The sequence below is a fragment of the Procambarus clarkii genome, chromosome 63, assembly GCF_040958095.1.
Source record: "Procambarus clarkii isolate CNS0578487 chromosome 63, FALCON_Pclarkii_2.0, whole genome shotgun sequence".
Taxonomy (NCBI): Eukaryota; Metazoa; Arthropoda; class Malacostraca; order Decapoda; family Cambaridae; genus Procambarus; species Procambarus clarkii.
Genome location: NC_091212.1, coordinates 9,494,637 through 9,512,065, shown reverse-complemented (window position 1 = coordinate 9,512,065; position 17,429 = coordinate 9,494,637). Strand labels below are relative to the sequence as shown.

At 43.1% G+C, this 17,429-nt stretch overlaps 1 protein-coding gene across 1 annotated transcript in view; it reads right to left on the bottom strand.

Annotated features, from left to right (window-relative positions):
• Positions 1-16,730, bottom strand: part of LOC123769681 (Dynein heavy chain 1) — a 299,861-nt gene extending 283,131 nt beyond the window's left edge. Inside the window, 8 exon segments of the mRNA XM_069308664.1 lie at positions 1,007-1,137; positions 3,663-3,818; positions 8,843-9,035; positions 10,855-10,991; positions 12,473-12,599; positions 14,355-14,477; positions 15,823-15,960; positions 16,590-16,730. Of these exon segments, the coding sequence (XP_069164765.1) occupies positions 1,007-1,137; positions 3,663-3,818; positions 8,843-9,035; positions 10,855-10,991; positions 12,473-12,599; positions 14,355-14,477; positions 15,823-15,960; positions 16,590-16,730 (1,146 nt within the window).
• Between the last annotated feature and the right edge of the window lie 699 nt (positions 16,731-17,429).

Sequence of the window (17,429 nt, the reverse complement as noted above, 5' to 3'; positions counted from 1 at the left end):
ATACATATAATAATTGCGACTTTTGTAGAGGTCCTCTGACAGAAAATAACTTGAAAACCTTACTACAAGTAGGGCTTGAATGAAGGTGAAAAAAAGACCCAATTTATGCTTAGGTGTAATAAAAAAAAAATTAGAGTAACCTATATCCTCTCTCAATGTACTGTATACAATGATACCTTGAGATTGTATACAGCACCTCTAGGTAAGTAACATGATTATTGAGGGGGTCAGGATATAGAGTGTGTTGCTTGAGCAGCTCTTGATAAGTAACATGTGTATTGAAGAAGTCAGGACGTAGAGTGTGTTGCTTGAGGAGGTCAGGATGTAGAGTGTGTTGCTTGAGGAAGTCAGGATGTAGAGTGTGTTGCTTGAGGAGGTCAGGATGTAGAGTGTGTTGCTTGAGGAGGTCAGGATGTAGAGTGTGTTGCTTGAGGAGGTCAGGATGTAGAGTGTGTTGCTTGAGGAAGTCAGGATGTAGAGTGTGTTGCTTGAGGAGGTCAGGATGTAGAGTGTGTTGCTTGAGGAGGTCAGGATGTAGAGTGTGTTGCTTGAGGAGGTCAGGATGTAGAGTGTGTTGCTTGAGGAGGTCAGGATGTAGAGTGTGTTGCTTGAGGAGGTCAGGATGTAGAGTGTGTTGCTTGAGGAGGTCGGGATATAGAGTGCGTTGCTTGAGCATCTCCGGGTAAGTAACATGATCATTGAGAAGGTCTGGGTAAGGAACGTACTGTTTGAAAAAGAGCATGTTGCCTACCTTAACCTTGAGAGTTTCTGATTACGGAGCTTTCTGTTTGAGATACTCTCGGCTCTTAGACACTGCTTGAGAAATTTCATGAAAACAACAAATCTATTTAAGTAACTCTAGTGAGTATCATGCTACTTGGGGTAGTTCCGTTACTGAATGCGCTACCTTAGTAGGCCCAGATAAGGAGCATACTACTTGAGACAATTAAGAAAATGACAAGAACAATTAAGGATAGTTCATGGCAGGAACAAGGAATGTGTTTACCTGAGGAGACTCCATCTGTTCAGAGAGGAACTTCAACTTGGCCATGCGCCTCTTCCAATACTCCAGCTCGTCCTGAGGTCCAGCGTCATCGCTCTCCTGACGCAGCTGCTCCATCTCTATCAGTACTGACTCTGTGGGGCGAGAAGTGGTCAGGGAGTGAGAGAGAGACAGAGAGAGAGAGAGAGGGAAGTTATATATATATAAGTAAGCAGTAAAAAGAAACATAAGAAATATTGAGAAAATTCGTGTTAGAATTATTAAACTTACTTTTTCGGTCATATTTAACAACATATGTTTACAAGAATGACTGCTACCAATATATATATATATATATATATATATATATATATATATATATATATATATATATATATATATATATATATATATATATATATATATATATATATATTATATATATATAGTTTACAGTGCCGTTCAGATCTTTTGTCTGAAAGCAAACCTGTTACCTCTCGCAGCCTGACCCCACACCCCTCAGCTGAGGTGCTCCCCTACTGTGGTTACCACTTTGAGGTAGCCTGACCCCTCATATCTCCTGGCTGAGGTGCTCTCCTACTATAGTTACCTAATACTAGTACTCTCAGCTAACTATTCTCAGCTGAATAGTACTTTAAATTAGTTCTTTAACCTTTTCCCTAAGATTCTCCAACATACGGGTGTTCGAATTGACCATCTGAAGTGCACTGCCCCAAGCCATTGTGTGAAAATGGAAACCCATCATAGACAAAGGACTCCAACTGATCAGTGGAATCTGGAGCAGCAGACAGTAACTGAAACTCTCACATAGTTAGCAACTCCACAGCTAAATACTGGTGGGAATTGATCCTTTATTATGCTTTACACAGAGCTTCTGCACACACCTCCAGCACGGAAATTCCTCTTTCTTAATTTTGAGCCACTTTTTTGTCACTGACAATACCTTCTAGCACACAAACTGAGGTAATACTTGGAGCTAACAGCCCAAGTACAACGTCCAGTTCAACTCAGAGAAACAGCTTCCTACATATATATACCCGACAATCAAGTGAACAATTCACCTTTACAAGTGGCAAATTAGAACTACTGGCCAAATAGACCTAAATAGGGTGGACGATGGCGAAGCCATCCTATGTAGTATTCTCGGCCTCCTCCCACTCAGCCACGATATCACCATCATAACCAGGTGCTGCATCACCGACATAAGTAACGTCATGAACATCAGTAACATCAGCAGCATCAACACGGGGAACATCTTTCAAGTTGGTGACGAATTGAAATTTCAAATTGGTTGTGATTAGCCTGAGAAACGTTCGTATCTGATAGCCAGTCCATACTTTACATGCACTTATACAGAGAAAACTGCTAAAATCTACCAGCAAGATGTGAACTGTAATTAATCACTGCCACTAGAGAGGGAATCAAGAGGACATCTGTTGGAGGAAAAACAACTTGGAAAGCCAGAAACACATGTTTTAAGACATTTGTTTCAAATGTCTCAAAAATCCGACTAACCCAGAACTCTACTGATTTCTCAGGGAGATTCTGGAGACCCCAGACCGTAGCCCAATCAGTGTTTCACAGTCAACCCGACCACACACTGACCTGCAGTACTGGTGTTCCCACTCATTTTCTCGAAAAAGGTTTATTGGCGAGTGCAGGTGAAGAAGGTGTTAAGTAATTTGTAGTTTTAATGAGTGTCTAACATACACCCCATCCTCCAAAATTATAGTACGATTTGGTGTCAATAAAAATGCCAGTCCTCCAAATTTATTGAATTATTCAAAACTATATGCTAAGAAGATGAGAGGAAACTTTAAAACAAATAGTCGAAGACAATAAGTACCCACTTGGCCTGACCACAGATCACATGAAACTTAGATTTAACATACTGCATTTCTGAGCTATATTATGCTAGGTTAAGAGTAGGATACATTTGGTTAGACCTAGATAGGCAATTTCTCCCCATTTTTAACGTTTCTAATCTTCCTACCTATCGACTTAAAATTTAAAAATAACAAAATGTGTACTATTATCTATGTTAACAGATTTTTGTCTATAGGTTGCTCTGATAGAGTTTACGCAGTCGTTATAGGAATTATAATCTTAAAGGATGGGTTACACTAATGATAGTGAAGTATTTATAACTAGGAATGTCAACCTTACACATGCACTATGCACTTAGTGTCTTTTACAACCTTCAACACTACATATCTCCAGGCTAGATTTTATTAGATTTGGTTAAGATAGATTTTGTTAAATTAAGTTAGGTAAGATATTTACACGTCAGTGAGATGTCATGTGTACAAAGTGAGCTGGGAATAAGAGGTTCAGAAAAACGAGAAAACAAAATCAATGGGATGGATTAAACTGTGGCAATAAAGCCATTATTGATTCACAAGAGAACAGCTCCAACAGGTGTGGCACTATGAACTTATTCAGGTGTGGCACTATGAACTTATTCATCATGGAGGCGATGAGTCACAATAACGTGGCTGAAGTATGTTGACCAGACCACACACTAGAAATTGAAGGGACGACGACGTTTCGGTCCGTCCTGGACCATTCTCAAGTCGATTGTGAAACGAAACGTCGTCGTCCCTTCAATTTCTAGTGTGTGGTCTGGTCAACTTATTCATCTTGGGTTCACTCAACTGACCGATCTGCTTCAGCCAGATGATGACGGTCCGCTCAATGGCCAGCAGGTGGTCTGGCTGGCCTAGCACTGCCTGCGCCTCCGTCAGTCCTCGCACTTCCTCAACGCCCTCCTCCGGTGCCGCCAGCACCACCCTCTCCTCCATGATGGCCTCCGACACTGTGGACAAAATCCATCACAATATATACCTGGTTGATGGGGTTCTGGGAGTTCTTCTACTCCCCAAGCCCAGCCCGAGGCCAGGCTTGACTTGTGAGAGTTTGGTCCACCAGGCTGTTGCTTGGAGCGGCCCGCAGGCCCACATACCCACCACAGCCCGGTTGGTCCGGCACTCCTTGGTCTGGCTGGCCTACATATGTTTATGTACGCTGGGTACAATGAATGCACTGGAAGTGAGTGAAAGCTTGCTGTGTAGAATGAGGACAATGTGGTGCGAGTATTTCATTGGACAGGATATACAAGGCCACATTTCGGACACATTTTGGTACTGTCTCAAGGCTTCATGAGATCCTTGTACTGTCTTCACAGTACTAACTCATATTACACTACTTCACTACTTCACAATTGCTTATTACATATTAGGTCTACTTCATATTATCTCTCTAACCTACTGTTTGTTGTCACTGTGAACCTCTTAAGATAATTAAATTTAATTTAAGTTTTAAGAACCACATCATTACTTCTGTCATATATCTGTCAAAACAACATTACTACTGTGTTATATCTGCTACCAGAGCATTTGTATTATGTTTTATCTGCTACCACAGCATTTCTCCTGTGATATACCTGCTATCAAAAATTATTTTTTTTATTATATTTGCTACTACAGCGTTACTGATGTGTTATATCTGGTAACACCGCATTACCACTATGTTATACCTATTACAACACCATTTCTATTGTGCTATACATGTCACCACACCATTACTATAGTGTTATAGTAGGATAATTGAGGACATAGACCGTCCCCTCCATTCCGGGGATGGGGTGCAAATCCTGTAGGTTGTATTGTGATTTTAGAGGTGTGTAAATTCCATAAGCTTTATTGGAACTTGGAAATATATGTTCTAACTCAAAAGACTTCAGTGTGTATTGAGAAGAGTTGAGGAATTGCCTTAGACTTTATTGTTTTTTAGGGAAGATGTGTTCAAATCCAATAGACTTTCATGTGGTTATTAGTGTCTGGGATGTAGACCGGGCAAACCCATAGACTTTATAATATTTTAGAGCAAATGATACGATATTTTCGCCTTTACTTCATTACACAAAGAAATAACAATATCGTGATGCATCAAATAAACAAATCCCCAAGGGCCGTGATGAGGGTTCGAACCTACATCCAAGAGGATCCCAGACGCGCCTTGATTAATTGTGCTACGACATGGTTAAAAGATTTGCAACTGGTTTGTGTCTCAGAGAGACTGCAGGATCCGTGTGAGAGCAGTTGAACTCCCGGTTGCAATTCTTTTAACCATGTTGTAGCACAGTCGATTAAGGCGTGTCTGGGATCCTCTCGGACGTAGGTATGAACCCTCATCACAGCTCTTTTGGATTTGTTCATTTGAATTTATTGTGCTTTGAGAAGATATGTATAAATCCAATAGATTTTATTATGATTTTTGGTATGGTGTACAAATGCCGTTGTGACGATATTCACGCCATCTGTTGAGTTAACCTGACCACATTTTATGTCCCCCGGTGGAATGCTGTCATCATATGTTATCCCTGTGTAGTTACTGTCATGCTAATCACATTTTTATCTGCAGAAGTGATGAGGAGGGTATGTTGAGCACCAGGAATCAGTTCACTTAGGGCAGTCTTGAACTCAAGACATGTTCCAGTGGGAACAAGTGACCGTGTCAATATAGACAGGGCTTTGTCTGTAATACTTGTGAAGTACTAGTGGTTTGACCGACATACCCAGGATAAGCAAAGTTGATTTACGAAACGGAAGTACGATCTGTCTGTTAAAGCTTATTGTAAACCTGTGTGGAGTTCTGCCAGTATGTTGCTGCGGAATAGACATTATGTTTTGGACTCCTTAATGCTAAAGTGCTGGACTGGCTCATGTTTGAGTAAGGTGAACTCGCCGGCATGTGGATTATAGAAGATAAAGTGGACTCACTGAGGAACGAAGATTGTTAGATTTATTGTATTAGTGTTCTGTGCGAAAGTGACAATAGCTTGATGTGTATATATATATATATATATATATATATATATATATATATATATATATATATATATTGTGACGATAATCTCCTTCAAGAGATTGAGCCTGCTCTTCCCTTCATAATTACGTCTTCACAACTATATAAAAGACTATGGAAGAAATGTCCAACAACGACAACAAACACCAGCAAGGCTTGCCAGGGTGAGCAGAAACGTATGCAACCAGCCACCTGTTCGAACTCCAACCACCAAACTACCCGTTGATCGCTACGACTCCGCTGATTGGTCGCCGGTCTGGCTGCACCTGCCTCGCCCCCCCCCAATACTACCTGATGTCTGGGGTCGCCCCAACATCAGTCCTCAGAATGTTCCGTGCTTTCGTAGCCAGCACTCCTCCCAGCTAGACGTTAGCGTGTACTGAGAGAGGTGGTGGCTTTAAGCCAATATTCCAGCACCTCCCACTTAACTTTTGTATTGCACTTCTTGTTGTTTTGCCTTAACGTAACTTTTCATTGTGTCATTTAAGTATTCTTATTATTTTGATTCATTGATTTTATTATAAGAATTTGTTTGTGCATTATTTTCATGTTTTGATTTATTTAACGTAATTAAAATTTCATTGTTAAAGTTTTACTTGTGTTTTGTGTGTCTTCTCCTTACCTTACCACAGACGAAGTTCCAGTTTTTCTATTTTTTTTTATAACTATGTGACGAGGCCATACCCCTAGCCTTAAACAGCCGAACACCAACGCGTTACCGTCACAATATATATATATATATATATATATATATATATATATATATATGTGAGTAACTGATACTCTCTGGTTCCTGCCTGTTAGGTAATTCCTTACCCATTCCAGGGCTTATTCAGCTTACTCCTGCCTGCATCTCAAAACTGAATAGCAATCTCTTGTGTGGTATTGTATCAAAGACTTTTTAGCAGTCCAGAAATATGCAATCTGTCCATCCTTTCCTGTCCTGCCTAATTCTTTTCACTTTATCATTGAATTCCAGAAGGTTTGTCAGACATGATTTCCCTTCCCTAAACCCATGTTGGTGTGTGTCGTTATTCCTAATTCATTCTAAATGGGTAACCAGTCTTAAACTGATTTTTCTGCCTCTTCTTAAAAGGCACAGGTTAAGATGTTAAGTGCCTCTTCTCTATCTCCTTTCTTGAAAATTGGTACCCCCATTTGCCTTCATTCAACATGGCCAATTCTCCCTTTGTAAGTCACTCGTTTAAGATCCTTTCTAGAGGCACGCTGAGGGCTTGCATTGCCATTTCTAATATCCACAGTTATATGCTGTCTGGTCCAACTTCTTTAGTTTCAAACAGTATTTTTAGCTGTTATATTACCTCCTCTGGTGTCACCTCTATATCTGATAGTCTCTCATCTTGGGTCATCTCCTCTTCTAACAATGGGAGGTGCTCAGCCTTGGTTGTGAACATTCAATGGAAACTGGTATACAGTGCCTTGCAGATTTCCGTATCGCTTTCCGTTGATGCTCCTCCCGTTTTCCATATTCTTGTCAATTGGTCGTTTACCGACATTTTCCTTCTCATATGACTATGTATTAATTTAGATTTTTTTGTATTAATTTGTATTGAATATGTATTAATTTAGATTTTTTTTCTATTTGCCTCTATTCCCGTTCTCCTCTATTCTTTCTGCTGCTTCTCATTTTTGCATTTTCTCATCTCTTCTCAATTTTCTAGATTCTCAAACATCAATTTCGGCTTAATTAGGAATGCCACTCTCCTTCCCTATTTCTGTATCCTTTCTTTCCTTATCACTTGGTAATCCCCTGGAAAAGTTGCATCCGAGATCATATAATTTATTTCAGTTTCCACTTTTGAGATTATGTCAGGATCAGTTTCACTCTTTCATTTCCTCTGCTTTATTGTATACCCCATCAGCATTGGAGTACTAAACATTGAGTCTCCAGAGTTCATATAGCTCATCTGCCTACTTGCGTCCCTTGCTGTTGGCTGCAAGTGAGAGATAGATACAGTCTTATCACCAATAAAGGGTTGTGAGGTGGGAAGTGCCAATAATTAGGACAAGCTCTGTGTTTCAGAGCTTGTGTTTTGAAGGTTGGGTTTTGAGGGCTTCACTTGTGAAGCAGTGTTATTTGATGTTGCATTTGTAAGCTATTCTGCTCATAATAATTGATTAAGCAAATAATATTATTTTATTCAAAGAAAGTTACAAATTAAAACTACTGAAACTGGACAAATATCTGAAAAAAAGTAATATTTTTGGTTAGGTTAATAGGAATATATTAATATTAATATAACTGTTATCCAGTTACATATATTAAATACCTTTATTGTGTGTTCACATTACATCTAAGATATACATGGAACAGCTTACGGGAGCTAATGTTTATGGTAGAGGCATCACGTGCCACCTGGAAACGTTACTTCTTGAGGCTATCTTGAGATGATTTCGGGGCTTTAGTGTCCCCGCGGCCCGGTCCTCGACCAGGCCTCCACCCCCAGGAAGCAGCCCGTGACAGGCTGACTAACACCCAGTTACCTATTTTACTGCTAGGTAACAGGGGCATAGAGTGAAAGAAACTCTGCCCATTGTTTTTCGTCGGCGCCTGGGATCGAACCCAGGACCACAGGATCACAAGTGCAGCGTGCTGTCCGCTCGGCCGACCGGCTCCCTTATTACTCCCTTATTATCCCTTATTTCCTCCTCCCTTACTGACGCCAAATGGGACACAGTAAGGCAACTATCCATTTAAATTACACAAAAAAGTAAATCAATTAGTAATAAACCATGTGAAGCCTTGGAAGTATCAAGAGATCATGTAAAACAAACGCCAAGAGTAGTCAGGAAAGCCCTTACGGAGCCAGTAGACCATACCGTGGAGACACGAGGCGAAGGACCTAGAGTAGTCAGGAAAGCCCTTACGGAGCCAGTAGACCATACCGTGGAGACACGAGGCGAAGGACCTAGAGTAGTCAGGAAAGCCCTTACGGAGCCAGTAGACCATACCGTGGAGACACGAGGCGAAGGACCTGAGACCGGCCAGCAGATGGTCCCTGGCGCTCACGCTGCCGGGCCACGTGTCCAGGTCCGAAGGGTTGACCCTGACCGCGGGCACGAACACCTTGCTCAGTAGCCGCTCTACCGACCTCAGCAGCACCGCCGGGTCCTCGCCATTCTTCACCAGCATGAAGTTCACTTCCTGAGCAACATGTTATCATCCTTAATTACTATGTCTAATGGTAACAAGCACAGATAATTAGCTAGGTTAAAATTAAGGGTCAAGGCTATGCACTGGAGTTTAATAGTTATTCAGTGCAAGACTAGTTTAAGTTACATATTGAAAACTGCATATCTTTGTATTTATTAATTACGGTATACCTTTGTATTATTAATTACGATATATCTACATATTTATTAATTATGGTGTATCTTTGTATTTATTAATTAGGGTATACCTTTGTTATTCTTAATGAACAAAACCCCCCAGTAACATGACTCTCTGAACAGATGAAGACATACTGTTATTATTATTGGTGATGGGTTGACAACACACAGACATATACACACAGTATACTCCAATTACATTCGTCAGTTTCATAAATTTTGCAATAACATTATTGGTGATGTAGACTCTCAGCTGCCATTTCTGCATGATCCTTGCAACACCCCTCACTACAACACCTCTCTCTCTCTCTCTCTCTCTCTCTCTCTCTCTCTCTCTCTCTCTCTCTCTCTCTCTCTCTCTCTCTCTCTCTCTCCCTCTCCCTCTCCCTCTCTCTCTCTCTCTCTCTCTCTCTCTCTCTCTCTCTCTCTCCCCCTCTCTCTCTCTCTCTCTCTCTCTCTCTCTCTCTCTCTCTCTCTCTCTCTCTCTCTCTCTCTCTCTCTCTCTCTCTCTCTCTCTCTCTCTCTCCCCCTCTCTCTCTCTCTCTCTCTCTCTCTCTCTCTCTCTCTCTCTCTCTCTCTCTCCCCCCCCTTCTCTCTCTCCCCCCCCTCTCTCTCTCTCTCTCTTAGAGTATGCAGCCCCATCATGGAGCCCCCACTTAAGGAAATACAACAGGAAATTTGAAAATGTTCAGAAGTTTTCGTCGTGGCTAGTCCCAGAGTTGCAAGGGATGGGATATGTAGAGCGACTGAAGGTACTGAACCTGACAACGTTAGAAAAAAAGAGGGAGCGGGGAGATCTGATAGCAGCATATGAAACACTTAGTGAGATTGACAATGTAGAAAAAGACGGAATGTTCACAGGGAATACAACAGAACAAGGGGACATGGGTGTAAGTTGAAAAATTAGATGAGTCATAGAGATGTTAAAAAGTTTTCTTTTAGCAAGAGAGTAGTGGGCAAATGGAATGAACTGAAGGAGCACATTAAGGAAGCAAACACTATTTATAGCTTATAAACTAGGTATGATAGAAAAGAAAGACACGAGCCATTGCTTTAAACAACCGGCGGCTAGAAAGGCGGGATCCAAGAGCTAACGTTCGATCTTGCAGGCACAAATAGGTGAGTATACACACAGACACGCTTTTCAAAGAGTTGTTTCAAAGCGTTATACGACAAAGAGTACTGGGAAGACAGGACACCACGAGCGTAGCTCTCATCCTCTTACTACACTTAGGTAATTACACACACTCACCCTGTGGACGTTCTCCTCAGTGACAGAGCGCTGGGACGTGGTCCGTGACACACACACACACACCCTGTGGACGTTCTCCTCAGTGACAGAGCGCTGGGGCGTGGTCCGTGACACACACACTCACCCTGTGGACGTTCTCCTCAGTGACAGAGCGCTGGGGCGTGGTCCGTGAAACACACACTCACCCTGTGGACGTTCTCCTCAGTGACAGAGCGCTGGGACGTGGTCCGTGACACACACACACACTCACCCTGTGGACGTTCTCCTCAGTGACAGAGCGCTGGGGCGTGGTCCGTGACACACACATACACACTCACCCTGTGGACGTTCTCCTCAGTAACAGAGCGCTGGGACGTGGTCCGTGACACACACACACACTCACCCTGTGGACGTTCTCCTCAGTGACAGAGCGCTGGGGCGTGGTCCGTGACATACACACACACACGCCCCTCAGGGGAGTGACCGCGGGGTTGCCAATAAAGAGACGCTTCCGCCTACTGGTGTCTGGCTCAGGTTCACCTTCACACAGGGAAGATAAATATACGTCAATTGGCATCAACAAAATAAGGAAAAAGGCCTGACTTAAAGATTAATAAGGATTAAACATTATACTTAACATGAACAATTATGAAGAAGTTATAAGTGACAATGAAAAAACAGAACAACAAACGGTTAAATATTATATTGATATGGCGAACATGAGTACATGACAATTGTGAGTGTATAGTTGGTCAGCCTTAGTGTATGTCTACAACACTCCACTGGTACCTGTTTGGGCAGTTACTATTGGCATTAAGGCACATTCCTATGTTCGTTTCCTTAGTGTAGACTGCAGCGTGGAAGCCTCCATTCCTTTCCGTGACTGTTACATCTAGAGAGGGCAGCTTCCCATCACTTTCCATCTCGTAAGTAAAACTTACGAGATGTTCGAAAAGCGATAAAAAGCTTGAATGCCTCCTTCAGCTGCTGCAAACGTCCGACATCAGGTACCTGTATAAATATGTCATCAACGTACCTGCAGTATATGGCAGGTTAAGTCCATGTCTAGTAAGACCCTCTGCTCTACGGTACCCATATATAAATTCGCAAATATAACACCTAGGGGAGAACCCATGGCGACACCATCTATTTGTTTATACATATGCCCATCAGGACTCAAAGGGGTGCCTCTTTAGTGCAAGCTTCGAGTAACTTCCTCAATATGCTCTCTGGTATGTCCAGACGGGGTACCAGCTGGATCACAATACACCCTGACCATCATCATCCTGATTGATTCGTCCACAGGAACGTTTGTAAACAGCGACTCCACATCTAGAGAGGCTCTAATCTCTGTGGCCCGTGCGCCCTGAGATAAGTCAACAAATTCCTTTGGAGACTTTTGGCTAAGAAGCACAAGGCACATAAGAAGTCAGCAGGCAGTCGAGTCACTTGGCCAGTCTGTATGTGGGTGTGGGTATCTGGCTGATGATTGGCAGAAGTGGGTTTTCAGGTTTGTTGGTCTTGACATTCCTATATGCATAACTAGATTTCTGTTCCGCGGTAACCTTTGACAGGTGAAGTCCAGATTTTTTGGCGTTCACAGTTTCAATCAGTCTGTTTATCTTCGTTTTCATTTCGGCTGTTGTGTTCCTCATGACCCTTTGGAATTTAGTTTGGTCGGAGAGGATGAGGTTCATTTTTGCCAGATAGAATCAGCCCATAACAACTGTCTAACTCCCAGGTACCTATTTACTGCTAAGTGAACAGGTGTATTAGGGTGAAAGAAACTCTTCCCATTTGTTTCCGCCATCGCTGGGACTCGATGCCAGGTCCATAGGATTACGAATCCCGAGCGCTATCCACTCAGCTAACAGGCTCCCAGCTACATGCGCTATATAGTGGTAATGGCTTGACGGTTTCTCCTAATAGTTCCCTTCCCCGTACCGTCATCAGAGAGGAAGACAAAGAGTGGAGGGAGAAGTAATGTGGTGAGTGAGGCAGAGCCAGAGAAGGGGACTTACCGTCATCTGTGTGCTCGGTGGCTGTGGAGTCCCGGCGGGACTGGTGTGGCTCGGTGGGTCCGCTGACGGTGGAGCTGCGACGCGAGTGTCCGCTGGATGGCTGAGATAACAGTGGTGACGACGGCAACTGCGACACACAACATGTTTGCAACATTATAGAAAATATTGAATAAGATAGCAACACAAATAATAACATCCCTAGTCCTCAAACTGATATATGCATAATTCTTAATAATATGCAAAAAAAAAAAATTATAGTGTCTCTGCAATTATCTGAGGGATCCGATTGGAGACTTCACAAGTTGATTCATTATACATAACAACGCTAATTTATTGACAGCGGTCAGGGTCTTCTTGAATAATTAGTCCCAAGAAATTTCATAAATTTCATAGGATTGTAGAACCATGGTGCTCTACTACCTTGAGGATAACCTTGCACCATGGTGCTCTACTACCTTGAGGATAACCTTGCACCATGGTGCTCTACTACCTTGAGGATGACCTTGCACCATGGTGCTCTACTACCTTGAGGATGACCTTGCACCATGGTGCTCTACTACCTTGAGGATGACCTTGCACCATGGTGCTCTACTACCTTGAGGATGACCTTGCACCATGGTGCTCTACTACCTTGAGGATGACCTTGCACCATGGTGCTCTACTACCTTGAGGATGACCTTGCACCATGGTGCTCTACTACCTTGAGGATAACCTTGCACCATGGTGCTCTACTACCTTGAGGATGACCTTGCACCATGGTGCTCTACTTCCTTGAGGATAACCTTGTACCATGGTGCTCTACTACCTTGAGGATAACCTTGCACCATGGTGCTATACAACCTTGAGGATAACCTTGTACCATGGTGCTCTACTACCTTGAGGATAACCTTGCACCATGGTGCTCTACTACCTTGAGGATAACCTTGCACCATGGTGCTCTACTACCTTGAGGATAACCTTGCACCATGGTGCTCTACTACCTTGAGGATAACCTTGCACCATGGTGCTATACAACCTTGAGGATAACCTTGTACCATGGTGCTATACTACCTTGAGGGTAACCTTGCACCATGGTGCTCTACTACCTTGAGGATAACCTTGCACCATGGTGCTCTACTACCTTGAGGATGACCTTGCACCATGGTGCTCTACTTCCTTGAGGATAACCTTGCACCATGGTGCTATACAACCTTGAGGATGACCTTGCACCATGGTGCTCTACTACCTTGAGGGTAACCTTGCACCATGGTGCTCTACTACCTTGAGGGTAACCTTGCACCATGGTGCTCTACTACCTTGAGGGTAACCTTGCACCATGGTGCTCTACTACCTTGAGGATAACCTTGCACCATGGTGCTCTACTACCTTGAGGATGACCTTGCACCATGGTGCTCTACTACCTTGAGGATAACCTTGCACCATGGTGCTATACTACCTTGAGGATGACCTTGCACCATGGTGCTCTACTACCTTGAGGATAACCTTGCACCATGGTGCTATAAAACTTTGAGGATGACCTTGCACCATGGTGCTCAACAACCTTGAGGATGACCTTGCACCATGGGTGCTCTATAACCTTGAGGATGACCTTGCACCATGGTGTTCTACAACCTTGAGGATGACCTTGCACCATGGGTGCTCTACAACCTTGAGGATGACCTTGCACCATGGGTGCTCAACAACCTTGAGGATGACCTTGCACCATGGGTGCTCTACAACCTTGAGGATGACCTTGCACCATGGGTGCTCTACATGATGTCGACATTTTATTATGGTACTCTGAAACCTTGCGATTACCATACCCATGGTATGGTAACTCAACCACAAGCTTGAGGGCAACCTTTAACTATGGAACAATAATCTCGAGGGTGACCTTGCTAACCTTGGCATCTGGGTCGTCCTCCTCTTGAATGGTGTTGTCATCGGGGGAGTCGTCACACTCCTGGTAGAACCAGATCATGTTGTTATGCTGGCCAGGCATCAGGAACTTGCTGATCTCCTCCAGCTGCCAACACACACACACGTTAGTGGCGCCACAATTGTCAAACAAGATCTCCCTGTACTGTACTGCGGCACAAGAACAGTTGAAAGGTGTCCTTCCTAGTAGAGTACTGTGTCGTCCCCAATAGTGTACAGCGTCATCCCCAATAGTGAACTATGTCATTCTTAGTACTGAACTGTGTCATTCCTAGTTTGTGTACTGTGTCATTCCTCGTAGTATACTGTGTCATTCCCAATAGTGTATACTGTGTCACTCCCAGTAGTGTATACTGTGCCATTCCAAGAAGTGTACTGTGTCATTCCCAGTGTCATCCAAGAAGTACTGTGTAAATGTAAATGCCATCCCAATACTGTGTCATTCCAAGAAGTGTACTGTGTCATTCCCAGTAGTGTACTGTGTCATTCCCAGTAGTGTACTGTGTCATTCCCAGTAGTGTACTGTGTCGTTCCTAGTAGTGTACTGTGTCACTCACAGTAGTGTACTGTGTCGTTCCTAGTAGTGTACTGTGTCACTCACAGTAGTGTACTGTGTCATTCTCCAACCCGTTCTCGCACTTGCTTCAGTCAATATTGGCTTATTTAATAAGTGCATATGTGACATACTAATTGACTGTGAATATTTTAGTTTACCTTGAATAGCTTCATAGAAAACACCAACCTCACCTAACCTTCTTAGTATGTTAAGATAAGCATCTCATTGCTTCTTATTTACAATTATTACTTAACCAATCAACGGTATAGGTTAAATAATAATTGTAATTAAGAAGCAATAAGATACTTATCTTAACATACTAAGAAGGTTAGGTGAGGTCGGTGTTTTCTATGAAGCTTTTCAAGGTAAACTAAAATATTTACAATCAATTAGTATGTCACATATGCACTTATTCATAAACCAAATATTGTCTATAAGCAAGTGCGAGAACGGGTTGGACTAGAAGATTGGCTGGACATTTTTATCAGCTAAAGGTTTTTTATTCATTTTATTTTGCATGCTTATTTTAAATTAGCAGTATAATATTTTTATTACTCATATCATTATCAATCCCTGGTATTTACCCCACAGATGTATTGCATTTACATAATTGAATTCTTAAATTGCACGAGGAAAGAAAATCAGGATAACATCATTAAATAATTACAATCGTGAGTTAAATTTATGATAACCCAGGAACTCGGTAACTGTAACACTTCCTGAGTTATTTTGTGTTTCAGAACCTTGTGACACTTGCAAGATCTAAGCCAAGACCTTCCGATGAGAAAGAAATGAAGAAGAAATGCGGAGGAGTGAAAAGGGAGACAAAGTGAGAGGAGAGAACTTGAGAGAGACGTGTAAGACGCCGAGGACTTACCAGGTTCTCTTCGAAGACGTGGTCCATGACCTGGTGCCTGGCGATGCCTGTGCAGGCCGCCAGCACCTGGAAGATGTACTCATAGCGAGGGTCAGTATCGCCTCGACGGGCACGCCGCTCCTGCTCCTCTCGACGCTTCTGCTCTCGCGACGAGGGACGAAGGGGACGACGTTGTGGGGAAAGAAGACGAGGGAGAGGATTGGGGGGTGGGGGATGGAGAGAGGCAGAGGAAGTGGCAAGGAAAGAGAGCAACAAGTGAAGAGGAAATGGAAGGAAGTGAGGGTGGAACAGACAAAATGCAGAGGAATGAAAATGGTGGAAAAGTGAGAGAAACAGATAAAGAGAATCAAAGGGAGTGAAGGATGGAGGAACAGATTAAGAGCGGTAGGAGGGATGAGGGAGAAGAGGGGCAGAGAGGAAGAGAGACACGAGAGAGGAAAGATGTATGAGGAATGGACGGGATCATTGCGGAAGATGACAAAATACATTAATTCCATTATATATATATAATTTTTATTGTCAACATTTATTTGCAAATTATCTAATGTTTAGGCCTTTGATATATACTCATGAAGCTATTATACACAATGTACACTGATATAATCTACACTTGAAGAGGAGACATAGTCGGGCAGGCGTGATGCAGCGGGCGGTGAGAACACCACAATGTGGACTAGCTTATAGTGTTGATGTGTGCAGCCACCACCACACGTGATGGTGAGAGTTCAGTGAACACTAATGTATGGTGCGAGGGGAAGCCTACTTACTGTGGAGCATGCAGTCATGTCAACACCTATTGCCCGTCCACATGCTCCGTGTCTCACACAGGCACGCATGGGCACGTACTGCCCGTCCACATGCTCCGTGTCTCGCACAGGCACGCATGGGCACGTACTGCCCGTCCACATGCTCCGTGTCTCACACAGGCACGCATGGGCACGTACTGCCCGTCCACATGCTCCGTGTCTCACACAGGCACGCATGGGCACGTACTGCCCGTCCACATGCTCCGTGCCTCACACAGGCACGCATGGGCACGTACTGCCCGGCCACATGCTCCGTGCCTCACACAGGCACGCATGGGCACGTACTGCCCGTCCACATGCTCCGTGCCTCACTGGTGCACAGGTAGCAAGAGGAACACAGGTGCAGGTTACAGGCAGTGGTACAGCAACGTCTAGAAAATGCTGTACTATGCAAAATATCTGTTTACAACTTTCCTCGTGAGCATGCACGCTCGCGCCAGTACAGGGAGTCACAGGTCATGTCAGTTGTCGCTTATAATTCAATAATTAGAATTAGTGAATTGCTAAAATTATCATGAAACTACATTATTATGAAAGAAATTGGCGTGACAGTGTATGCCAGTGTCATAGTAACCATAAGACGTAATAATGGTCAATGATGATGAATACTATAATGATGATGAGTACTATAAGGCACGTCAATGTGCCTTAATGTTAGTAGCGAGAGGATTGACTGGTCAATAAGTGTCATCAACAGCGTCATCAACCGTGTCTTTACACACAGCATCAGTTTGAAGCAGAGCGACCAGGATCTCAGCAGAGTAAGGCAGATCCTTGTCAACAATGGTAATTTTAACATAT